The sequence below is a fragment of the Capsaspora owczarzaki genome (genome assembly GCF_000151315.2).
Source record: "Capsaspora owczarzaki ATCC 30864 unplaced genomic scaffold supercont2.5, whole genome shotgun sequence".
NCBI lineage: Eukaryota > Filasterea > Ministeriida > Capsasporidae > Capsaspora > Capsaspora owczarzaki.
Window position 1 is genome coordinate 1,657,671 of NW_011887296.1, and position 24,861 is coordinate 1,682,531.

The 24,861-nt window shown below is 54.0% G+C and overlaps 4 protein-coding genes across 4 annotated transcripts; 1 reads left to right on the forward strand and 3 right to left on the reverse strand.

Annotated features, from left to right (window-relative positions):
• Positions 1-246: 246 nt before the first annotated feature.
• Positions 247-5,704, reverse strand: CAOG_03938 (hypothetical protein). The gene is made up of 10 exons (XM_004363609.2): positions 5,492-5,704; positions 4,579-4,667; positions 4,238-4,463; positions 3,813-4,130; positions 3,535-3,696; positions 1,776-3,443; positions 1,429-1,674; positions 828-1,331; positions 594-737; positions 247-495 (listed from the first exon to the last, which is right to left on the reverse strand). The coding sequence occupies exons 1-10, from the start codon at positions 5,691-5,693 to the stop codon at positions 416-418; spliced, it is 3,639 nt and encodes a 1,212-aa protein (XP_004363666.1). The 5' UTR covers positions 5,694-5,704; the 3' UTR covers positions 247-415.
• A 904-nt stretch (positions 5,705-6,608) lies between these two features.
• CAOG_03939 (myosin-9) lies at positions 6,609-13,807 on the forward strand. Its single transcript, XM_004363610.2, has 2 exons — positions 6,609-7,016; positions 7,982-13,807. Exons 1-2 carry the CDS (start codon positions 6,678-6,680, stop codon positions 13,454-13,456), a joined length of 5,814 nt encoding a protein of 1,937 aa, XP_004363667.1. The 5' UTR covers positions 6,609-6,677; the 3' UTR covers positions 13,457-13,807.
• A 62-nt stretch (positions 13,808-13,869) lies between these two features.
• Positions 13,870-16,580, reverse strand: CAOG_03940 (hypothetical protein). The gene is made up of 8 exons (XM_004363611.2): positions 16,495-16,580; positions 15,322-15,421; positions 15,113-15,207; positions 14,858-14,974; positions 14,623-14,747; positions 14,386-14,478; positions 14,207-14,308; positions 13,870-14,127 (listed from the first exon to the last, which is right to left on the reverse strand). The coding sequence occupies exons 1-8, from the start codon at positions 16,548-16,550 to the stop codon at positions 14,063-14,065; spliced, it is 753 nt and encodes a 250-aa protein (XP_004363668.1). The 5' UTR covers positions 16,551-16,580; the 3' UTR covers positions 13,870-14,062.
• A 155-nt stretch (positions 16,581-16,735) lies between these two features.
• CAOG_03941 (hypothetical protein) lies at positions 16,736-21,753 on the reverse strand. The gene is made up of 17 exons (XM_004363612.2): positions 21,716-21,753; positions 20,661-20,839; positions 20,477-20,548; positions 20,352-20,417; positions 20,186-20,263; positions 20,019-20,093; positions 19,874-19,939; positions 19,710-19,778; positions 19,560-19,628; positions 19,400-19,477; positions 19,235-19,309; positions 19,085-19,156; positions 18,872-18,943; positions 18,691-18,765; positions 18,541-18,606; positions 18,317-18,468; positions 16,736-18,250 (listed from the first exon to the last, which is right to left on the reverse strand). Exons 1-17 carry the CDS (start codon positions 21,716-21,718, stop codon positions 16,917-16,919), a joined length of 2,601 nt encoding a protein of 866 aa, XP_004363669.2. The 5' UTR covers positions 21,719-21,753; the 3' UTR covers positions 16,736-16,916.
• Between the last annotated feature and the right edge of the window lie 3,108 nt (positions 21,754-24,861).

The following is a 24,861-nucleotide window of genomic DNA, read 5'->3' on the forward strand; positions in this document are numbered from 1 at the left end:
GTTGGCCCTCAGTCGAGGTGTGAAAAAGCCAAAAGCAAAAAATAAAGTCGCCAAAGTTGTAGATCAAAAAAAATACAATCAAAATAGCAACCGTTTTTGTTGCTGGGTTTGAAAAAACCAGAGCGACAAAAAAAGATAAACTGCGAAATGCGTCAAATAGGAAAGCAGAATAGTCGACACTTGAACAAAAGATAGTCATCCATGAATGCAATACACTCGAAAATGCAGCGACAACACTGGATGGGAGGAGGAGGAGGGGAGGGGGGAGAAACATAACAATGTTGGTAATGGAGAAAACAACATTTAAACAGGGGAACCAGAGCAAGAACGACAACCGAACAGACAACCAAGCAAAACAAACACCAAAAACAATCAAAAAAAGAAGATAGACCAGAATACGAAGGCGTGACTCGCTTTAGGCTTTGGGCTTGAGCTTCTTGTTGGCCATTTCCGCGAGCATGGCACCCATGCCGCCGCCAACGCCGCCAGCAGGTCCTGTAGATGAAGAGGCAGGATTCAAAGGGTGAGAGTGTGATGTCTCTGGAGCGGCAGGTTGCGCAAACCGAAAACCCAACAGCAGAGACTCGACATACCTTTTCCTGGAGCAGGCGAGGAACTGGCCGACGCGCCGCCCGCCGAAGACAGGCTCGTCTGCGACGGGGCACGGTCGATCTTGGGGGCCTTCTTCAGCTTGGTGCCCTGTTGAATTTGGTCCAACAGCGCACTTCGACCAGGAGCTGAGCACAAAAACCACAACGTGTGAGACTCTGGCAAATCCACCACTGCCAACGGCAAAGCCAAGCAAGAAACAAGCAAACAAATCTTACTCGCACTGGCGGGAGGAGGCATCTGGCCCATCGGCGGCGGGGGCGGTGGTGCCGGGGCAGCCGGCGGAGGTGGCGGCGGGGGTGGGCCGCCTCCGGCTGAAGGAGCGGGTGCAGCCACCGGTGCAGGCGCTGGTGCAGGAGCGGGAGCAGGGGTGGCAGCAACAGGGGCCACCGACGAAGCCGCGGATGCAGACTTGAGCTGCGCTTGAAGGGTCTTGACTTCTTGCTCGAGGCGGGAAATCTTGTCCAGGTCGGCCTTGTTGGACGAGGGTACGGCCGGCGCTGCAGCAACAACTGGACGACTGGCTGCGGCGGTCTTGGCCGTGGCGAGCTCCTTCTCCTGGTCTGCAACACGCTTTGTGAGGTCGGCCACCTTCTTCTCGGCCTCCGTGGCTTTCTTGTCGGCATCGGCCGCCTTCTTCTCGGCATCGGCAGCCTTCTTGTCAGCCGTCGCGAGTGTTTGTCCTGCAGTGGCTTTCTCGGTCGTCAGCTGCTTGACTTGGGCTGCGAGCCAGAACAAGGCACCGAAAAAAATAACAATTAAGATTCGGCAGTTTGAACAGTTTTGCAAAGAGTGCAACCTCAAAACTCAAACACATACCGTCAAGAGCCGCTTGTTTGGTTTGAGACTCGGACAGCTGCTTGCGCAGGTCTGCCAGAGCAGCCTGCTCGGCGGAACCTTGCGAGGCAGTTGCGACGGCAGCTTGAGTCTGCGCGGCCTTGAGTTGCTGCTCGTGAGAAGCTGCGGCCTCCTTCTGGAGTCGCTCGGCGTCCCCAGCGCGTTTTTCAAGTGCCGCCTTTTCGGCAGACGCTGCAGCCACTTGCGCGAGTGCAGTCTTCAGTTGTGCTATCAGAGCCAACCAATGAAACGAAAAAAAAATGAACCGGAGTAAGCACACGTCCAATCGGACCAGCACTCAAATCAAACTCCAAAACATTCACGCTTACCATCCAAACTAGACGCGTTGGCAGTCGCATCAGCAGCCGCCTTCTTGGCATCGGCGACTTCCTTGTCGCTCAGTGTCTTGGAAGCAAGCGTCGCAGTCGCGAGCTCGCGATTGGAATGCAGCTTTTGGTCGGCCATTTGCTTGATCAAATCCGTCACTTTGTGGTCTGCCGCTTCGCGAGCAGTCTTTTCTTGCGCAAGCGCGGCGCGAGCGGTTGCGAGGTCGTTGGCCACATCGGACGAGGTTGACTTGATCTGGTCGGCGAGAGACTGGCGCGCAGCTTCGGCACTAGCGGCGGCGGTCTTGCTGGCCTCGAGTTGCGAGGCCGTTGACGCAGCGGTGGCGCGCACAGTGGTCAGTTCGGCAGTGACACGAGCGAGGTCTGCAACGACCTGTGCATCGGTCGATTTGAGCTTGGCCAGCTCTGCATCAACGGCGGCTTTCTCCTTGCGAGCTTGCTCGAGTTGCTGCGCGGCAGAGGCGGCTGTTGTTGCCGAAGACTGGCTCGACGCGAGCTGCCCCTTGGCTGTGGCAAGCTCGGTCTGCGTTTGCGCCAGCTGTTGCTTGGCAGTCTCGGCGTTCTTGTTGGCTTGCTCGGCAGCTGCTTTGCTGGTTTGGAGCTCGGCCTGCGCTTGCTTGAGTTGCGTCTCCGCGGCAGTCTTGGCAGTTTGGGCAGCTTGGAGTGTGAGTTTAACCTGCTGCAGCTCGGCGGTAAGTGCGGGAGATGGGCCAGCGGGAGCTGCAACTGGAGCCGCAACTGCAGCACCCTGTTGAGCGCGGAGCGCGTCCAGTTCCAGCTCGAGCGTGCCGATGCGTTCGTCTTGGTCGACAATGGTCTTGAGCGAGCCTTCGTACAAGGTCTTGTCGAGCAGCAGGTTTTCCTTCACAGCAATCAGCTCGGCCGTGAGCGCGGCATTCTCAGTCTTGAGCTTGACGAGCTCGATTGTGTTGGCCGAATTCGACGACGAGCCGGACGGGGCGGCGGTCTTTGCGGCGGGCAGCGAAACGGCACTCACACGCTTTGCGGCTTCGAGTTCGCTCTTGAGCGAGGCAATGTTCGCGTTCAGCTCGCGGATTTGCTCGGCCTGCTGCGACTGGATGGCCGAGTTGGAGTTGGCCGCCTTCCGAGTGGCCTCCAAGTCGCGGACCAGCTGGGAGTTTTCGGCGGCCAGCCGGGTAGTTTCAGCGTTCGATGAGGCAGCAGCAGCAGCAGAAGCAGAAGCCGGCGCAGGAGCCCGTCGTGCCGTTTCAAGCTCTGCTTTTGCGGAGGCGAGTTGAGTCATCAGTTCGCGAATGCGTTCGGCCTGTTGGCGCTGAACATTCTCGGCTTGCTGAAGAGGCGTGGAGGCAACGGGTGACGATGTGGCGACGGCTGGCGACGATGCAGCAACGGCTTTCGGCGGGGTGGCAGCAACAGGAACAGGGGGTGTGCTAGCGCTGCCACCAGAGATGAGCTTTCCAGGAGTTTGGGCGGGAGCAGGCGCCGGTGAAACGCTCGCAGAAGGTGCGGTTGCGGCAGCCGCAGCAGCAGCCCCTCCAAACGCCTTGGCAATGGTTGCTTGCGCCGCAGCCAACGCGGCCTCGTTTCGTGCAGCTGGAGCAGCAGCAGCCGGAGCAGCAGCCGGTGCGCCACTGGAAGTTTTACGCTCTGTGCCGGCTTTCACTTTGCCTATCGCGTTGCAGAGCGTTGTCCAGGGGAGAGGTGTTAGATAACTGAGCAATAAGACTCGAGACGAAGCACGCAGAAACAAAGAGCTTACCAGTGTCGAAAATATTCAAGTCCAGCAGAGGGGCGCCAGTCGAAGCAACTCCACCGACAACGTAGAGCTTGCCCTTGAGGGAGCACATGCCACCAAAAGAGCTAGCGGATGGATTGGGACCCATGAGGCTCGGTTCGTTCGGGAACTGCATCCACTCATTAGCTGGCAACCAAAAAAAAAAAAAAAAAAAACAGAGGGTGCCAAAAACAGAGGAGGAGTGCAAGTGAGTGTTGATTCGGTCATGCCAAGAAGGAGCAAACGAGCGAGATGCCACGTACCTGCGAGATCGAACGCCCAGAGATCGTCGAAAGCATCGCCTGCATTGTTCTGGCCACCGAAAAAGTACAAGACTTTGCCAACGGCAGCCGAGGAGTGCCCCGCGCGCGCTGGAGGAGGGCTTCCGCGCTGAGAGACGGCCGACCAGGTCTGACTCGCAAAGTCGAACGCGAGCAAATCTTGCAAGAGCGCGCCGGACGCCGAAGCGCCGCCAAACACGTACAATTTGCCATCCACCACTTCTGCGCTGTGTCGGGTGCGTGCGAGCTGAGAGGCCGAGATGCCGCCCTTGACTGGAACTTCAGTCCATGCCAGAGAGCCTAGATGCGAGTGAGAGGGGTTTAAAAAAACAAACGCAGAGGTGTGAGCAAAGTGCACAATTCACGCATCAAAAAAGTACAACGCGCTCTTTCACAGATGGCCATACGAGTGTCAAGAATGAACAGGTCGCCAATTGCAGCAGTGCCGGGAGTATCGGACTGGCCGCCGACCACCACAAGACGGTCGTCAATGATGGACAGGGTGTGGTGGATGCGTGGCTTGGGCGGGGTCCCGGTGGTCCGCGGACGCGACCACGCCTTCGAGACAGTGTTGAGAATGTACACGTCCGTGTCGACAATGCCAGCCGCGACCTTGCCACCCCAGTTGAACAACTGTCAGAGCCAGCCGAGCCAGAACAAACAACCAAGCACCCAGAACCGGACAAAACAGGATCAGTGAGTTTTGCTCGCTATTGGTTTTGCAATTGGTTTTTTTGTGTGTGTGCACCTTATCGGCAGAGTATGCAGACGCGTGCGCCACGCGTGGTGGAGGAGGGACGCCAGTCACTGTGAGCTTGACCCAGCTTGACAACCCAGCTGCAAATCAAAAGTGTGCAAAAATCGAACAAAGGGGGTGAGACGGGTGAGCATTGCAAGCAACGAGCGGGTTTCGGTATCGCGACAATCTCGATTTGTCTCAGAATTGTTTCTCGGGTCGACTGAGTGTCTCAGACTTGAGATTCGCCTCGCAGCAATTTCGCTCAAGTGGTGACGCCTCTCTGCTTGCGCTATTCTCATCACAAATCCTTCCTTCCTTCCTTCCTTCCTTCCTTCCTTCCTTGAGCTTTTCGTTCGGATCGCATCACCCCTCGGAAGCGGAAGTCAGAGGTTGTGAATCCGCTCGTGACTGACTGACTGACTGTGGAGCTCGCTTCCCAGCCGACCTTCGTTTCCAGACCGCCGCCCGGCCACCCCATGCAAACCCATCACGATGTTTACATTGAGACACACTCTCACGTCCAACCAGCGAAGAACGAGCTCCAGAACGAAAAAAACAAAAAATTCTCAAGAAACGAACAACACAGACAGTTTCCTTTCCAGGAAGGCGTGGTGCGATTAGTGAGCGAATGGTATGTACGAAATTCCGCTTCAACCGCGGTCAATCCATACGGACGCTGCTAACTAACTGTCTTTTTGGCAATTGTTTTTTTTTTCTGGTTTTTTTTTTTTTTTTTTTTTGGTTCAAAACTGTGGCAAATTTTTGTGTGATTTTTGTGATTTTTGCGACTTTTTGGCTGAGTTACGAACAAAAGTGAGCAAACGACAGCTGAAATCGAGACGAACGCGATGAAGCGGAGGGGAAAGGTGAGTGAGTGAGCGAGTGGGTGAGCGAGTGGGTGAGCGAGTGAGCGAGGGCGCACCGGTGGTGAGGACGAATGTGTCGGCGCTGAGCTGGGGAGCGGGCGCGCTGGACGAGAGCGGCGACGGGCCTACAACGCCGCCGGTCAGCCAGATCTCGCTGTCGTTGCGGCTGGAGCACGCAAAGCTCGACAGCGGGAAGGGCGATGCGCCAGACACGCGCTGGGCACCGGACCACGGCATCGGTTTGCCTCGAATTGACATGATTGGAAACAAAAAAAAAAAAAAATGAAAACTGAAAATTTTGATTTTGGGGTTTTGGGGGTTTTGATGGTGCTTTCCAAAGTGTCGACGAACGCAGCGAATTGCGACATGAAGGACAGTCCAGCGACCGCGCCTTGTTCAATGGACGAGTAGCAAATATCATTTTCTTCATTCTGGATAGCTCGGGAAGCGTCGCACGTTGACCAAAGGGCTGAAAAATATTTGTGGAGAGGATGGGGTGGTTGAAACGAGGCCATTAGAGTGGCGGTTTTCGAATTCTGATGATCAAATACTGCTCTCCTTTATATTGTGAACGTGTTTGAATCGACAAACATTGCAATAAGAGCTCGCTTGCCACCGGCGCGAAAAAAATGAAAGACCAGATGCTCTTTCGACAATTACGCTTGGAAGCACACTTTGGCCACGATTGACGTCTTTTATTGCCGAAAATCGCCCCTTCAACACAACCATTGCAAAGAAAAACACAAGCACACAAAAAATTCGTCAACCAGAGTCGAGTCCGTTCAGCCAGCAAGGGTAGCCGGTGGTTGTTAGCCAAAATTTCGGAAAATCGCGCGAATTTGGATGCTTTTTGGGTTGTTGTGATTGCACATTCGGCATCCGTCAATCGCCTTTCCTTAGCAAATATCTCTACTGATCCACCTCGTGAGGATCCGGAGGCGGACGGCTCATTGGAACGATACACTCCATGAAGCAGCATTTGAAATTTGATTCAAATTTCGACCACAGTTGAAACGAGTCGCGCTTTTCAAAACGAAATTACAATTCTCGAGCATGACTCCTCGCCCAAATCACAAATCATCAAAGAACGACCCAAACTCCACAGATCCAAGATCCAAACCAAAATTACCTGATTCAGCACAAAACCAAAAACAAAAAAAAGCTCACTCCTCAAGATTTCCTCACCTTGAAGACTTTTTTTTTTTTTTTTTTTTGTTTCAATTTTAATCGTTGACCGCTACCATGTCTCACAAGGAAGAAGACGCGATGGCCTACCTTTCGGTGGGCAAGAAGAACGACGTTGCCGACGCCGCCGTCCAGGCCGAGTGGGCTGCCAAGAAGTGGGTCTGGATCCCCGACGACAACGAGGGTTTCGTCGCGGCCTCGCTCAAGTCCGAGACCGACAAGGATGCGACCGTCGAGGTTGCTGGCGGCAAGACCCTGACCGTCAAGCGTGACGACGTCCACAAGGCCAATCCGCCCAAGTTCGACAAGACTGAGGACATGGCTTCGCTCTCCCACCTCAACGAGGCGTCCGTCCTCCAGAACCTTAAGGCCCGCTACTTTAGCAACATGATCTACGTAAGTTTGAAAGACCGATGGCGATCCCGCTGGGATGGGGGGGGGGGCAAAGGAAAAGGAACGAAGAGGGAAAAAAAAAAAAAACAAAAAAAAAGGCAAAGAATTTGAAAAAAAGAAAAAAGAAAAAAGAAAAAGAAAAAATGTTTCGCTGGAAATGCATTGGAAAAAAGAAAAAGAAAAAAAAGGCATCCACAGATCGCAATTTTTTTTGTTAAATTTCAATTCTTTTCGATTTCGACTTTTTGCCTTTTTTTCTTTCGCTGCTTGCTTTTCTGTGCTTTTCTGTCGCCGGATGCGGATGCAGCGATGTGAGCGATCACGTTGTCACATCCGCAGCGGGGCACTGCTGGAAAGCGGAAGGCGCAAAAACAAGCAGCGCGAAAAGAGATCTAATCAAGCGAAAATCAACAAAGAAAAAAAAATGCCTATTCGCTTTTTTTCGTTTTTTGCCACTGTTTGATTCGTTTCTCGCGCTGCCGAGACGCGCACCCACACCCACACACGCTTGTCGAAATGCAAGCATGGATGGATGGTGCAAATCCTGTCGCTCTTGCGCTGCTGCGTCGACGCGCTTCCTTTGGTTTGTGGTTTTTTTTTGCATTTGTTGGATTCTTTTTTTTATTTTTTATTTTTTATTGCTTTATTCGATCGCCTTCCTTTTCGAGCGTTGCTGAACAACAATTCCTCAAAAAAGGGAAAAGCAAAAAAAAAAAAAAAATTCTTGCTTTTTGGTTGAATTTCTGTTGGTTGGAAATTTCGTTGCTTTTGTTGCTTGTTTGCTTTCAAAGCTGAGCAACAAGAAGACAAGGACGAAGAAGACAGAGGTGATGAAGCGAGAATGCATTCGTCGACGATTGGCAAAAAACCCCCTCAAAAAACACAAAATCACAATCCATCTGTCTGCCTCGCCTTTTTTCTTTGCAAAACTAACTCTTCTTTCTCTCTCCTTCAACCCCAAACGACAGACCTACTCGGGCCTCTTCTGCGTCGTCATCAACCCCTACAAGAAGCTCCCGATCTACTCGGACAAGGTCGTCCAGATGTACAAGGGCCGCAGGCGCCAGGAGCTGCCCCCGCACGTCTACGCCCTGACGGACTCTGCCTACCGCGACATGCTCCAGGAGCGCGAGAACCAGTCCATTCTCTGCACGGGCGAGTCTGGTGCCGGCAAGACGGAGAACACCAAGAAGGTCATCCAGTACCTCGCCTCGATTGCGTCGGGCTCGTCCAAGTCCCAGGGCCAGCTCGAGGCTCAGCTCCTCCAGGCCAACCCCATCCTCGAGGCGTTCGGCAACGCCAAGACGATCAAGAACGACAACTCTTCGCGCTTCGGCAAGTTCATCCGCATTGAGTTTGACAAGACTGGCCACATTTCGGGCGGCAACATTGAGACGTACCTGCTCGAAAAGTCGCGTTCCATCCGCCAGTCCGAGACGGAGCGTGATTTCCACATCTTCTTCCAGCTCCTCCGCGGCGCCTCCAAGGACCAGGCCCGCGACCTCCTCCTCGAGGACGTGACCAAGTACCGCTTCCTCAACGGCGAGAAGACGGTCGAGGGCATGGACGACGTGGCCGAGTTCAAGAACACCACCTACGCCATGAACGTGTTTGAGATTTCCGAGGCTGAGCAGACCGCCATGTTCAAGATTGTCTCTGGTATCCTCCAGCTGGGCAACATGGTCTTCCAGCAGGAGAAGCGCTCCGACCAGGCCATCCTCAACGACGACACGTATGCCCAGAAGGCCTGCACCATGCTCGGCATTCCGCTCGGCGAGTTCACTCGCAGCCTCCTCAAGCCCCGTGTCAAGGCCGGTCGCGACATTGTCACCAAGGCCCAGAACAAGGAGCAGGTCGAGTTTGCCGTCGAGGCCATCTCCAAGGCCCTCTACGAGCGTCTCTTCAAGCACGTTGTTGCCCGCATCAACAAGGCCCTCGACACCAAGCGCCAGTCGTCCTCGTTCATTGGCATTCTCGATATCGCTGGTTTTGAAATCTTCAAGGTCAACTCGTTCGAGCAGCTCTGCATCAACTACACGAACGAGAAGCTCCAGCAGCTCTTCAACCACCACATGTTCATCCTCGAACAGGAGGAGTACCAGAAGGAAGGCATTGACTGGACGTTCATTGACTTTGGTCTTGATCTGCAGCCCTGCATTGACCTGCTCGAGAAGCCCCTCGGCATCCTCTCCATCCTCGACGAGGAGTGCCTCTTCCCCAAGGCCACCGACAAGTCGTTCGTCGAGAAGCTCGACTCGAACCACGACAAGAAGCACCCCAAGTACAAGAAGCCCCCGCCGGTCAAGTCCAACGCCGACTTTATTGTCGTCCACTACGCCGGCGAGGTCGGCTACATGGCTGAGCAGTGGCTTGTCAAGAACATGGATCCCCTCAACGACAACGTCACCGAGCTTCTCGCCAAGTCCACCGAGCCCCTCGTCGCCGAGCTCTGGTCGGACGGCTACGTCGCCCCTGCCCAGGCCAGCGAGTCTGCCTTTGGCGCCACCACCCGTGCTCGCAAGGGCATGTTCCGCACTGTCGCCCAGATCCACAAGGAGCAGCTCGAGCATTTGATGACCACCCTCCGCAACACCCAGCCCCATTTCGTCCGTTGCATCATCCCCAACCACGAGAAGAAGGCCGGCAAGATCAACAACCAGCTCGTCCTCGAGCAGCTTCGCTGCAACGGTGTCCTCGAAGGCATCCGTATCGTCCGTCAAGGTTTCCCGTCGCGCGTCCTCTTCCAAGAGTTCAAGCAGCGCTACGAAATCCTCACCCCTTCTGCCGTCCCCAAGGGTGTCATGGACAACAAGAAGATTTGCCAAAAGATGGTTGAGGCGCTTGAGCTCGAGGCCAACTCTTTCCGCATTGGTCACTCCAAGATCTTCTTCCGCGCCGGTGTCCTTGCCCAGCTCGAAGAGCAGCGCGACGAGAAGCTCACGGCCGTCATCAAGGGCTTCCAGGCCTTCTGCCGTGGTTTCATGGCTCGCCGCGACCTCAAGAAGATGATGAGCAACGAGACTGCCATCCGCATCATCCAGCGCAACACGCGCAAGTACCTCGTCCTCCGCAACTGGGCGTGGTGGAAGCTGTACACCAAGGTCAAGCCTCTGCTCAACGTTGCTCGCCAAGAGGACGAGATGCGCCAGAAGGAGCAGGAGGTCAAGAAGCTCCAGGAGAAGGCCGAGAAGGAGGAGGCTGCTCGCATCGAGATGGAGAAGCTCCACGCCAAGCTGCTCGAGGAGAAGAACGCCCTCGCCACGCAGCTCCAGCTCGAGTCCGAGGCCGCTGCCGAGGCTGAGGAGATGAAGAACCGTCTCGCTGCCAAGCGCGCCGAGCTCGAGGGCATTGTCGGCGAGCTTGAGGCCCGCCTCGACGAGGAGGAGGAGATCAAGGCCAAGCTCAGCACTGAGAAGCGCAAGCTCGAGGCCCAGATCAACGAGATGGAGGAGAAGGTCAACGACCTCGAGACCATCAAGCAGAAGCTCGAGCAGGAGAAGGCTGCCCGCGAGGCCCAGCTCAAGAAGATTGAGGACGAGCTCACCGTCGAGAAGGACAACGTCGAGAAGCTCACCAAGGAGCGCAACTCGCTCAACGAGAAGCTCACCACCACCTCTGCTTCCCTCCAGGACCAGGAGGACACCAACAAGCACCTGATCAAGCAGAAGGCCAAGCTCGACGCCACCATCACCGAGCTCGAGGAGCGTCTCCAGAAGGAGGAGAAGGAGCGTCAGGAACTCGAAAAGCAAAAGCGCAAGCTCGAGTCGGACGTCCGCGACCTCAAGGAGCAGCTCAACGCTGCTGGCGGCGAGAAGGGTGACCTCGCCTCCACCCTCGGCAAGAAGCAGGCCGAGCTCGAGGCCATCAACTCTGCCCTTGAGGAGGAGAAGGTCCAGCGCTCGAACGTCGAGAAGGCCAAGCGCGATCTCCAGGCCCAGCTCGAGGAGGTCAACGAGGAGCTCGAGTCTGAGCGCGCTGCCCGCAGCAAGGCTGAGAAGCGTGCCAAGGACCTCGCTGCCGACTACGACAGCCTGCGTGCCCAGCTCGACGAGTCTGGCGACTCGAACAAGATGCAGGCCGAGCTTCGCGCCAAGCGCGAGGCCGAGCTCGCCTCGCTCAAGAAGAAGCTCGACGATGAGACTGCCTCGCACGAGGCTGCCCTCACCGACCTCCGCAAGAAGCACACTTCGCTTGCCGAGGAGTCCAACGCCGAGATTGACTCGCTCAAGAAGAGCAAGGCCGCCCTCGAGAAGAACGTCTCTGACGCTACTCGCGACCGCGACTCGCTCCAGTCTGAGCTTGATGCCCTCAAGAAGGCCTACGCCGAGCTCGAGAAGAAGAAGAAGGCTCTCGAGGCCCAGCTTGCCGAGGCCACTGGCCGCCTCAACGAGGACCAGCGCATCATTGCCGAGCTCCAGTCCCAGAACCAGAAGCTCACTGCCGAGCTCGACTCGACCAGCAAGAACCTCGAGGACCTCGAGTCGCGCTTCTCTGCTCTCGAGAAGGCCAAGAAGACTGCCGAGTCTTCGCTCGGCGAGAGCAAGGGCAACATTGAGGCTGAGACCCGTGCCAAGCTTGCTCTTGCTTCCAAGCTGAAGCAGGCCGAGACCGACATTGCCGGCCTCAAGGAGCAGCTCGAGGAGGAGGAGGAGGCCAAGGCCGCCCTCGAGAAGCAGATTGCTTCTCTCACTGCCCAGTCTGCCGACTACAAGCGCAAGGCCGACGATGCTGGCAACCAGGCTGAGGAGTTTGAGGCCACCCGCAAGAAGCTTGGCAAGGACGCTGACGAGCTCCGCACTCGCATTGAGGAGCTCGAGCACGCTCTGGCCAACTCGGACAAGACCAAGAACCGTCTCCAGGCCGAGCTTGCTGACGTCCAGGTCTCGCTTGATGCCGAGCGCAACACTCGCTCCAACCTCGAGAAGAAGCAAAAGAAGTTTGACCAGCAGTTTGCCGAGGAGAAGGCCCGCGGCGAGGAGATTGCCCGCGAGCGCGACGACGCCCAGCGTGACGCCCGCGATTCGCAGACCAAGATTCTCACCTCCCAGAAGGAGCTCGAGGCTGCTCGCGAGAAGATTTCCGAGCTCGAGCGTGCCAAGAAGACCCTGTCTGCCGAGCTGCAAGACCTCGTCGCCTCCAAGGACGGCGCTGGCCGCAACGTGCACGAGCTCGAGAAGAGCAAGCGCGCTCTCGAGCAGGTCGTCGAGGAGCAGAAGACTCAGCTCGAGGAGCTTGAGGACGAGCTCCAGGCCACTGAGGATGCCAAGCTCCGCCTTGAGGTCAACCTCCAGGCCATGAAGGCTCAGCTCGACCGTGAGCTCAACGCCAAGGACGAGCAGACTGAGGATGCCCGCAAGGCCACCCTCAAGCAGCTTCGCGAGCTCGAGGAGGAGCTCGAGGAGGAGCGCCGCTCCAAGTCGAACATTCTCCAGCAAAAGAAGAAGCTCGAGCTCGACCTCAAGGACTCTGAGGGTCACGTCGACGAGGCCAACAAGAACAAGGAGGAGGCTGTCCGCCAGGCCAAGAAGGCTCAGCAGCAGGTCAAGGACATGCAGCGCGAGATTGACGAGTCCCGTCAGACTCGCGAGGAGATTGCCAACGCCCAGCGCGACGCTGAGCGCAAGGCTGCTGCTCTTGCCGCCGAAGTCAGCCGTCTCCAGGCCGACCTCGACCAGTCCGAGCGCGCCCGCAAGGCTGCCGAGACTGAGCGCGATGAGCTCCACGACGAGGTTTCGGGTGGTGCCAACTCTCGCTCGTCGCTCGCCGAGGCCAAGCGCCGTCTCGAGAACGAGATCCAGCGTCTCCAGGCTGAGCTCGAAGACGAGACCACCAACGCCGAGGCTGCCACCGACAAGGCCCGCAAGCTCCAGATCAACCTCGACGCCCTCCAGCTCGAGTTTGCCTCTGAGCAGAGCAACCACCGCAAGGCCGAGGAGGCTCGCGCCGCCCTCGACCGCCAGTCCAAGGACCTCAAGACCCGTCTCGACGAGCTCGAGGCTGCCACTCGCGGCAAGAGCAAGACCCAGATTGCTCAGCTCGAGCAGCGCGTCAAGGACCTCGAGGCCCAGGTTGAGGAGGAGAACCGCCAGAAGCAGGAGCTCCAGCGTGTCAACAAGAAGCTCGACCGCAAGGCCAAGGACGCCGTCGCCCAGATTGACGAGGAGCGACGTCTTGCCGAGAGCAACAAGGCTGAGCTCGACAAGGCCACCTCCAAGCTCAAGACCCAGAAGCGTGCCATCGACGAGGCCGAGGAGGAGAACCAGCGCAACCAGGCTGCCAAGCGCAAGCTCAAGGCCGAGTTCGACGAGCAGACTGCCGAGCTCGAGGCTGCCCAGCGTGAGGTCACCTCGCTCCGCGCCAAGGTCCGTGGTGGCGGCGCCTCTGCCGTTTCCAGCCGCCGCGCTGCCCGCGACGAGCCCGCTGACGATGCCACTGACGCTTAAACACGCGGCTGTGAATACCGTCTCTCTGTTTTGTGTGTCATTGATTTTTGTGCCTTTTTTTGTGTGTGTCTGTGTGAGTGGTTTGGTGTCGTGTGCCGCTATCCCTTTCACGCCGTTGTCATTTGTTTGATGTTTGTGCGTGAAGACGGAGGAAGCAAAAGACTGAAAAAACAAAAGACCAACAAAAGCTCGGCGCTTGTTGTTGTTGAGGAGGGTGTTGCCAATTTGGTTGAGGAGCCAAGTTGGTGAATTTCGTCCTGCTTGATGATGATGCAGTGTGTTGGGTTGCCATTTGCTTTATGTGTTTTTTTGGTCTCTTCCTTTGTTTGAATATAAGCATGCCTGTTGTTATCTCTTTTTCATTTTCAAGTTCGAGTTTCACCGCTGTTTTGTGGTTTCTTTGTTGCTGAACATTGTTTGGACGGAACGTGTACATTGAGCAGACAAAATCTAGACAGCAGCAGCACCAGTATGCCACGAATATCGACAGCATGAAAGCGGGCCGACCACACCACACACAGACACAGACACACAAAAACAAGGAGAAACAACGGAAAAAAAAAAATCAAAACAATTCCAAGACAAAGTCAAAGGCGCTTTGCCAATTTAATTGGGCACGGCAGCCACGACGATAATGGCAATGATGAGCAAGCAAATAATGCAAAGCATGCCTAGCATTAGGAAGAAACAACAAGGAGCGAGTCAGTACAAGCGCAAGGATGGGTTTTGCAACTTGACGTGAGCACTCACCTCCAGTCTTGGCCTTCTCCGTAATTGTCATGACGTGCAGTGTTTCTTGCCGAAGCTTGCCGTGGGTGTGATCCATGCCGTCCTCAAGATCGTCCAGGAGTTCTGGGACAAGGAAAGAGTGTTGTGAGCAACAAAGAGACAATACGACTCATTTCCAGAAAAACCGCGCGAGAGCGTACGATTCTGCGAGTCGACTTCATCGCCGATGGCAACACCAATGTGCTTTTGGCGTGCAATGGCCGCTTGAAGCGCATCCAGGCCTCGGTCTTGGTCTGCGAGTGGAAGGAAAAAACCCAACAAAAAACCAAACAAAACAAAACATAAAACCCAAACTCGTTGAGTATCAGCAGCCAGTCGCATCAAACAGGTACACTTGTGGCACTGTTGCGGCACGCACACAGCACGACGAATCGTACCTTGCATGATTTGCTGCTGACGCGACAGCAGAGTGGCGTTGTCCAGGCCTTGCGTGTCTTCGCGCTCAACTGGAGCCGCACCTTGACCAAATGCCCTGCCTGGCGCACCATACAGCAGAGTGTCTCTGTCACATCAGCCAGAAAGCGCGTGGGGGGGGGGCGAAAAGAGGAAGAAAATGGGCTGAGTACAACAAACCTAGAAACAAAGAGCAACAGACATGCGGCAAGCACCCACCTGCTGGCCTCTGCTTGACCAGGTTCCATATTCTTGTTAAACATCGAGTTCAGCTGATCTCGGCGGCTGCGGAGCGCGCTGGTCAGTCCTTGCCGCCGCGAAAGCTCCTTGTCAGTGCTGTCAGAAGGAACAAAATGGAAACAAAAAGGAGAATTGAGGAAAGTGCGTCTGTGTCCCCTTCAGCAGTGAACAGAGCAACCAGAGCAACCATCTACCAAGAGAAACAAACACTACACAACAAACAAGAATGCATACATGGTGTATTGGCGACCAGCCCTGTCCAGAGCTTGCTCGAGCGACGCGATCGAGGTCGTGAGCTGTCCGAGCTTGCGGCGGATGCCGCTGTTCAACTGTGGGGGAGTGTGATGGATGTTGGTGAGGGCACATGCCGCAAAAGAGTGCATACAACATTCACATTGGCATTGCGTTAATGAAGCGCGCCTCCGCGACATAAAGTTACGTACGGTGGCTGCGTTGGTGCCTTGGCGAACAACCTTGTTGCGCTCGTTGATGTCTGCCATGATCTCGTCGGCAGCATGGGTGACGTTGTCATGGTCCAGCAACCTGGATTCAAGCATCAAAAGTGAGCAACGAACGAGGATGAAAGTGAGTGGACGTTAGATTGACCAACTCCAGTTGAATGCGAGCAGCGTTGTCCCACACCCCACCTTCTCGTCCTTTCAACTACTTTCTTTCTTGTCTGAGAACCAAAGATTTGTTCGTTTTCGTTCGTTCGTTTCCAATGCATTTGCCTTTACGTCGTTCCACCTCCTGCCTTCACCCATCCAAACAAAGCAAGCCCTCGACGTTGCTTTTCGACCCGTGCCATCTTATGTTTGTTGTTGGTTTGTTGATGGTGATGGTGAGCGTGTGACTTGAGCGTTTCTATTGAGATTGATACTGCAGCAGTTCGTTCTTCCTCCTCCGCTTTCCCCGCTCCCCCTCCTCCGAAACGCCTCCGATCACGACTCTTGCATTTCTGTGTCTGTGTCTGTGTGGTCTGTGCCTGATCCCCCCCCCCCGCTTTCCCCTTCGACTTCAGCTTCCCTATGACCATTGCCTCGCTCTCTTCTGCTTGTTCTTCTTCTTCTTCGCCTTCATCCACTCTCGACAGCCTCGCTCTCTCTCTCTCTTCATCATCATCATCATCATCATCACCTCGCTTCATCACTCTTTCGCTTTGTCGCAGCCTCGGAAGTCCGTCTTCGCGTGTGTCAAAGTCAGGCGCTTTTATTATTTTATTTTATTTTATTTTATTTTTCCATTGACTTTTCCATTGACTTTTTTTTCATTGACTTTTCCATTGACTTTTTTTTTTTTTGTTTTGTTTTTGTTCTCGTTTTCGTTTTGCTTTTGCTTTTGTTCAAACTCGGGTTTTTGGCTCTTGTTGAGGTTGAATGTCTGTGGTTGAGACAGCTCGGAGGGCGCGAGGAGAGGGGTTTCGGCGGAGGGGGACGAGAGGAAGGAAGGAAGGCGGAAAACTCAAAAAAAAAAGAAGAAAAAAAAAAGGAAAAGGCAAGGAAAAGGTAGTTGACGGGCGAATTTTAGTGAAGGTATCAGTAACGAGGATACGAAAATGAATCACTCGCGGATCAACAAAAGCCGAAAGCAAATTAGTGAGGCAAAATCCGTAGTACCAAGAATCCATCTTTGTGTTGCTCATGCTGATATTGTCGTTATAGCCCGAGCTCATGAAATGAAAAAAGAAAAAAAAAAAAAAAACTCAGAAGAAAGAGTGGTCAAATCCAATAGAGTCGCATAGAACCAAATCCAATTCACATCAAACCCATCGGAGTCGTTGGAGGAGGGTAACAGTGCTGGTGGCAGAAGAAAAACCCAAGATAATAAACCAAATCAACCAAGCAAACAAACCAAAGCAACAAAAACAACACCTGTATTATTTTCATTCACGCCTTGGTTCTCCGGCACCAATTCACATCAAACCCATCGGAGTCATTGGAGGAGGGTACCAGTGCTGGTGGCAGCAGAGAAACCAAGCAAGCAAACCAAATCAACCAAGCAAACAAAACAAAGCAACAAAAGTAAAGGAGAGCAAAAGCTACTCGTCGGTGGGTGGGACCACGCCAACAACAGCAGCATAGTTCACAGCCTGGCCGTTATCATGCACCACAGGGCTCGTGCTGGAGGATGCCAGCGCCAAGTTTGCATACGCGTCGGCGGTGGATGGGCTGACTGCTGCGGGAGCTGTTGACGCTGAAGTTGTGACAGCGTACTCGCTGCTATTCAAAGATGACCCGACGTCCTCATACAACGGAGAGTGCAGAGAGGGCGAGGCATATGGAGCAGACGGAGCAAGCGCACCCCCATCTACCGGAACATAGGTGGTAGCATTGGTTTCGGGAGTGCCGTACACTGTGTTGCCGCTGGTCACGACCATCGCATAGCTGGTCGGCGAGGTGGCCGTGACGGGCGCTTGAGAACGCGTTGCAAGAGTGGCAAGGTCTTCGTAATGACTTTCGCCAGTTGCGACTGCTGCATACTCGGGCGATCCAACATCGTCATAGTGCGGGTCCAGAGTGCCAAAGCCCGGATTTCGCTCTTCGACGGTCGCATACGAGTCTTGAGCTTCAATGGGACCTTGCTTCGGGGCACCGGTGGGCTTGGCGGGCTTGGCGCGGGATGCGTTCATGCGTCTCTTGCGACGGACCAAGGCAACCACGACCAGAATCAATAGCATGGTGCCAGCGACCGCGCAGACAATGATCAGAATGGAGGAGCTATCCTTGTCGTCCGCTGACGCCTTGATCGAGGCGCGTAGCGTGGTCGTAGCCGGGGCAGAGGGGAGGGAAGCACTCGCAGAAGGAACGCTCCCTGGTGCAGTGGACGAGGTAGCGTCGACAGACTCGGCAAGCATCGAAGCCACGGAGGCCACGGAAGCAGCAGAAGCAGCGGAAACGGCCGAGCCTGCAGAGACGACAGAAGCGACAGAAGCAGCAACAATAACAGAGTTTGCTGAAACGCCCGAAGCCACAGAGGCCACAGAAGCAGCAGAAGCAACAAAGTCAGCGGACGAGGCGGAAAGGGCAGAGGCCGCAGACGCGACCGAGGCGACAGACTCCATGGACCCCACAGAAGCAGCAGAAGCAGCAGAAGCAGAAGAAGCCGAAGCGACAGACTCCTCAGACGCCGCGGAAGCAGCGGAAACAACCGAAGCCGAAGAGACAGAAAACGCAGAAACAAAAGCAGCGGAGACGGCCGATTGAACTGACGCAGCAGAGATGGTCGATTCCGAGGTTGAGATGCATGTTTGGTCCGAAAGAGCGTAGCCGTCATAGCACTGAGTGCACGTAGAGTTCGAGCAGTACAGGCAGTAATTTGCACAACATCCAGCAGGACCGGGACCCCAGCACGTTGCACAGGCTGCATCACAAGCTGGACTCGTTTTCGGTTAGATAACACCGCTCTTACGAGTTTGACGCAAAGTACGAGTCAACTTACGGATTGGAGAGGCTGCGGTGCCGTAAGTGCTCGGGGGCGCTCGTGTGTTGCCACCAAAGGTATAGTTGTTAGGCGTCAGAGAGTAGGATGTCAAAGTTATCCCGAGGAAAAGACCGGGAGGAAGCGTCGTGGCCGCCATTGAATAAAAGATCCTGATGCTCAAGAAGGTTAGCTCCACGATCCAGACTACCAAAGCAGCGACATTGACACGTCATTCACCGTACAGCGCTTTGAGTGTAGGTGGGAAGAACTGCGGTGGGATTTCTGTCAATTTGGCACCGGTCATCGAACTGGTTTGGCGCGCACGAGCAAGTTCAAATTAGTACACCAGTTGCTTGCGTAGTCAACGCTCGATTCCAGTCCATATTGCTTACATCGACGTGAAAGCATTCAGACCAGAGAACAGGTTGGCAGGGACTTGCACCAGGTTGATGCACGACATTAAGCTGCTGCTCAGTTCAAAGCACCATTGCCAAACCAAAACGAAAAAGTATGAGCAAAGCAAACAGATTCGACAGGAATACTCATCAACCGTTTGTAAGCATTTGAACGCACAATGTCTTGAGCGATGTCAAAGGGGACAATACTCCCGCAGGAATGCTGGTGCCGAGCCAATTGTGGGCGTAGCTATTGACAAACGCAATATCGAGCAAAAATGAGCAAACCAGCCAATGGCAAACATGAATGCAGCGGGTACCAGTCGTTCGAGCAAACCAGCCAATGGCAAACATGAATGCAGCAGGTACCAGTCGTAACAAGTTCACCTACAGGTATGTCAGTTGCGAGAGGCCATTAAAAGTCCCGGCAGACATCTGCAGGCGAACTGCAGCCGGCAGTGATCTATCGCGGTAAACTAGGGTGAGTCACAAGCGGTACGTGGAACGGCACTCTCAAGCAAAAGAGGAAAACGGAACGTACAGCGATTTCAAGTTTGTCAGGCCAACAAACGCATTGTCAGGCAACGATGTGAACGCCGCTGCAGTTGCAAAACTCCTGCCAACAAATGGTGAGAAAAACAAAACATCGCTGTCAGCTAGACTCGACCTTGCTTTTTGAAGCCAGAGCCGCGGCGGATGAGCTTACAACGATGTCAGTTTAGTCAAGCCAAACGAAGCGAAAGCGTTTGATGCAATCGTAGTCAGCACCGGACTTCCGATTTGCCTGCAAGTTCATTGCTTGGTGAGATGAGAGCATGAAAAACACACTCCCATTGATCCAGCACAATAGTTATGCTGTGACTTACAAGTACGTCAAGTTTGGAAGCGAAGTGAGGTCGAGTGCTGAGATACTCGAGTATCCACCAGGGATCGCCCTGCGATGCGACATCCAGCTAGGTAGTTAGTGGTGGTCTCTCAATATGATTGCAAAAGGCAGCTCGAGTATGGATGGTTACAGCGCGTTTAATCCAGAGATATCGTTCAGAGCGGAGGCCGTAAGCGAAGTGTACGTCCCGGTCAGAGTGCTGAGCGTGAAACAACACAAACGACAACGACAAGATGAGCGGAGAGACTCGAAGCCTCACTCTACTTGTAGGTCTCACAAAATTCGACAACGTACAATTGTGTAAGCAAGTTCAACCCAGCAAAGGACGATGCACCGACGCTCGAAACGGTTATCAATGACCTATTATTGCAGCCGATCAAAGTCAGCTACGAGGAATGTTTGGTTTTGGTAGAATGTGCAACAGCAACGCTCGACGAACAATGTCAAAAGGCTGCCGCCAAAGCCGGCAAACATGTTTGCTGACAGCGCCTTCACGCTGGGGTAGCTGATTAGTCTATTCTCTCCCCCCCACACACACAAAAAAATCACACCAATCAAAATGTGAGAACACCAGACAGAGTCTACTTGATGGTCGAGGGTACGCACAGTGATTTGATCCCAGTACTGCTGGCACCAGTGAACATGTCTGCGGTTAGTGTAACTGTGTTTTGGAGAGACATCGATCTACCAACAGGGATGCAGCTCCAGATTAGTTCCTGCTTGCGTGGTACTGCATCACCGAAGACGACACGCGCAAATTCTGCGTAGTTACAAAGTTGAGATGGCCCCAGTTCCCGCCAATGCTCCAGCGGCGATCGAGCTGAGAGTTGGCAGGGATCTGTTTATACATTGAACGATGAGTTTCCGAGCATGAGACAAACACTGCAATTGACTCACAAGGTTGTGAGAGCGTTGCATCCTGCGAATGCGTTTGCCGACAGACTGGTAAAAGTCGCAGCGTTCAGGTAGCTGACATTGTGATTGTTGCCATTGTATCGTTGTGGTGACATGGGGCGGGGGTGATGTGAGATGAGGATGACATCCAAAGTTGACAATCGAACAATCCGAAATTTTCACTTACGCGCTCATGACGGTCGTCGTGAGTGTTGGCTGCACCGTCAAACCATAACAACTAGTGATATATGTAACAGGAGTGGACATGCAGCTGCATCCGCCGTCGCATGCATCGAGCGCGGAAGTATTGCTAGGGCTGAGAATCGCGAGAAGGAGCGCTGTCGCAAGCACTCCATCAAAGAATCTCTGCAAAATCATAAACAAAAAAAAAATAAAAAAAAAATAAAAAAATATTGAGTTTCAATTGAGTTTTCAAAAGGTGATTCACGCGGCAGGCAGGCAGGCAGGCAAAGTGCCGAGTGTGGGCAAATCAGACAAGGAAACAACCACAACAACAACAAAAAAAAAAAAAAAAAAAAAAAGCGCCAGATAAAATCATAAACAGCAACAAAGATCATCATCTGGACGATGTTCTCGTGAGTGAGTGAGTGAGTGAGTGCGTGAGTTGGTGCGCGTCTTGACTGCGGCATCGGATCAAAACAAACGCCATTGTACGACTTTGCCCCGCTTTCTCCCGCCCTCGAGTCCCACGACGAGCAACCGGAGCTGCGACATAATTCCATTTGAGCGGTACTAGTCGTCGTACTTCTACTGGGAGTTGCGAGTTTTTTGGGGGATTGGGACAGCGTTGGATGGAGGCGAGTGATGATTGTTGTTTGTCTGCCGACACAAGTTGAATAGAGTCGCGACTCATCGCTCAACCCTTATCGTCACAACATCTCCCTTCTGCTAGCTTCCGATTGGGTTTAGCTTATGAGTAGCAGGGTTTTTTTTTGCGCTCTTGAGTCTGTGCTGCGGATGTGAAGCCGGGGCAGTGCGGCAGTGCGGCGCATAGCGGCAGAAGAGCGGGGCACGGGATTGCGGTTTGTTTTTAGTTTCTCACGTTTGGCACCGCTTTTTGAAAAGCACGCAGAGGAAAAGGGTCAAAGGGGTGGGACTTGCTGGAGAAGAGTATGAGGTGGAAGGGGGTTGTCTTTGAAATAGTGTGGGCAGAAGGAGGGAAGAGAGAGAGAGAGGCAGGGATGAAAGAGAGGGGGGGGGGGGAGAGCAGCATAGAAATACCATTGCAATAAGCCGTCAGAACAAAAACAAAAACAGACTGATTTCGCATCTTTTCCATTTCCAATCACTCTCACTTCCCGCTTCTCACTCGCGGCTCACTCTTGGCTCTTTATTTTGGTTCAAATCAGAGCAACCTCAAGCACTACTGATGGTGTGATTTTGTGATGTGGGACGGACAGCGAACGAGACTCGAAAGACAAACGAGAGCTGAAACAGCGAGTTGGCGGTTGGTTGAAAAAGCAACCAAACAAAACAAAACAAAACGGAGCAGTGCGCGTGGCTGGCGTGTGGCGACCTTCCACCTTCCTCGTTTTCATGGCCAATCGCGCTTCAGTAGAGTTTCACAGAGACCAACTGTGATCACTCCATACGCTTGAGATTGTTTTCGGGTTTGGCAAGTGGGGTCGGTGAATCGAGTGGCCGTCAGCGGCCACCACGCTACTCCCACAGAAATCTCGTCACTTCTCGCCACGACTTACTCTGTTTGACTGGTCGAACAAGCTCCGAATAATTTGTGACAATATGATCTGACTGGATGGAGCACTGAACGAGTCGTGTTACATGCTTTTTTTTTTTTTTTTTTTTTTTTTTTTTTTTTTTTTTTTTGGGGGGGGGGGGTAGGAACTAACATTGTGCGCGAGTGAGTCGCAGTATCCGGCTTTCCTTGGGTTTTAGCCATTCTTTCCTCCATACCACCGGCGTTCAGTCTTTTTTTTTTTTTTTTTCCATTTTTTTCATTTTCCTCATGGCTGAAGACTCTTCCTCTTCCGCTGCGACGGAGCCACTCGCACCATCGACCGCCACGACCGAGTCCCCCAGCAACACTGCCACTGCCACTGCCACTGCCACTGCGCGCCCGGTCTTCTCGCTGTTCGTCCTGCCAGTCATCCACGAAGTCCAGCAGCAGCACGGTCTCCGCCACGCCGACTTCCGCCGCTACCAGTTCAGTCCCAAACCCCCCCCCCCCAACTCACCTCCAACTCACCTCCAACTCACCTCCAACTACCTTGAAGCGGGGGGTTTTTGGTTTTTGGCAGGGGTTGGCGGGTGGTTTGGGGTTGTTGCCCCTTCAGAAGCTGCACTCCAATGCATTGCCTATGATGTTCGCTAACCTCCTGTGCTTGTGTGCTTGTGTGCTTGCAGTGGGTTTTGCAATGCGCGGCTGTATCGCCTGCGTCGCTCGCTCAAGTTCATGTACGGACGCAACAACCGCTACCAGAAGAAGGAGCTCAAGCTCGAGCACATTACGGACGAACGGTGAGCAGTTATCAGAGGGCAGAGATCTCGCGTTTGGCTTTGGGTTTGGGTGGACTGCTGATGGAAACCGGAGACACACGCGAACATGCAGCGTTCATCATTTGGGATGATTCTATGGTCGGATTTGACTCGGGGGAGAGGGAGAGGGGGAGGGGGAAGGAGCCGGATCCGTGCTCGTGTCTGCATCACGCTGATGACCACCACCGACGAGCAGATGGCCTCTCTCGGTAGAGGCAGGGAGCTGCTATATCGCCCGAGTTCGATTGTGGGCAGGGGCGTCTGCGTCGTGGAGCGGGGGGCCGTTAAAGACAACGCAAACCGGATTTATGGCATTCGCGCTGGACACTCTGAGCCCCTTTGGTACTGGGCGCAGCGACACATCACTATCGATCGACAACGAGTTGCATTATTCTGACGGAACAGGGCCGCCCGTGGTCAGGCCAATGTGCTTCTCGGAGTGTACTCTTACTCATTTCTGTGAATGAGGGAATCAACATTGCTGTGGGCCGATGTGGCGCGCTTTCATTCTCTTCCGGCCTTCATCATTCTCTGACACACACCCGTGACACACGACTCAAGCCATGACCCATCTTCGCTTGTGCTCACCCACCTGCTACTTTTCCCCCAAATTTTTCAGCTTCCTGTTCATTCCACTGATCAAGGCCGAGCGTTCATGGGCGTACGCTATGCTCCTCAAGTCACAGATGGAATCAGATGCCCGCAAGCGCTTCCACATGCAACGCCGCCTCAAGAAGGCGTACAAGCACGCTTTGGCTTTGGCGAACTTTTGCTCGTCGGACAAGCTGGTTGATCCTCGCACTACTCTCGAGGCCCAGGTAGGATTGTTTTGTTTTTGGCAGTCATGGCTTGTCTTTCGTGGCGAGAGGGTTTTCGATCGGTGACTTATTTCTTGCTCATTGTGACTCTTCGCGCCCCCCCCCCAAAAAAAAAACTATTCAGGCTTACAAGGAGTGGATTCATGGTGTCCTTTGGTTTGAGCGCCGTGCGTGGAGCAAAGCTATCAAGGCCTTGACCAGTGCCAGGTAAACGCTTCCCTTCCTTTGAAGACAAATGCGCACTTTTGCAGTCCACACAACGCTCAATTTTTTTTTGATGCTTCAGCGCCATCTATTCCAAACTCGGCCTTGTTTGCCCCGCCGAACAGCGAGCACTGTACTCCAGCAAGGTTGACGAACTGCTGCCAAGCATCCGCTTTTGCGCCTTCAACCTCAAGGGCTCCAACCCGGATGCCAACATCAACGACATTATTGCCTCACGCATGAAGCAGACAGAGGCCGCCGCACGGCAGTCCTTGACCGCCAAGTTCGATGCAGTCTTGAGTCTCAACCGGGACACCAACTCGCAGTCCCAAAACGAGATTGTTTGGCGCGGACGCACCGCCCCCGTCAAGAATGAAAAGTTGCGCACCATTCTCACGCGCGTCCAGCAGACCAACTTTGAGCTGGATCAGCTTCGTGCTGCCCATACCATCAGCACGGACTCTGCGACCACCAGCACCACCGGCTCTGCGGATCCGCGACTGGAAATGTTCGACCAGCTGTTCGCCGAGTACAACGACGCCATCTCCTTGCTCAAGGATGAACTTCGCGGCGATTCGGTACGTTCTCTGCTCTTTTTGTTTTTTCAAAACTGTTCATGTCTTTTGCAACGTTCTCGACGACTTGCTCACAATTTGCGCCCCTACGCTCTCTCTCTCTCTCTCTCTCTCTCTCTCTCTCTCTCTCTCTCTCTCTCTCTCTCTCTCTCTCTCTCTCTCTCTCTCTCTCTCTCTCTCTCTCTCTCTCTCTCTCTCTCTCTCTCTCTCTCTCTCTCTCTCTCTCTCTCTCTCTCTCTCTCTCTCTCTCTCTCTCTCTCTCTCTCTCTCTCTC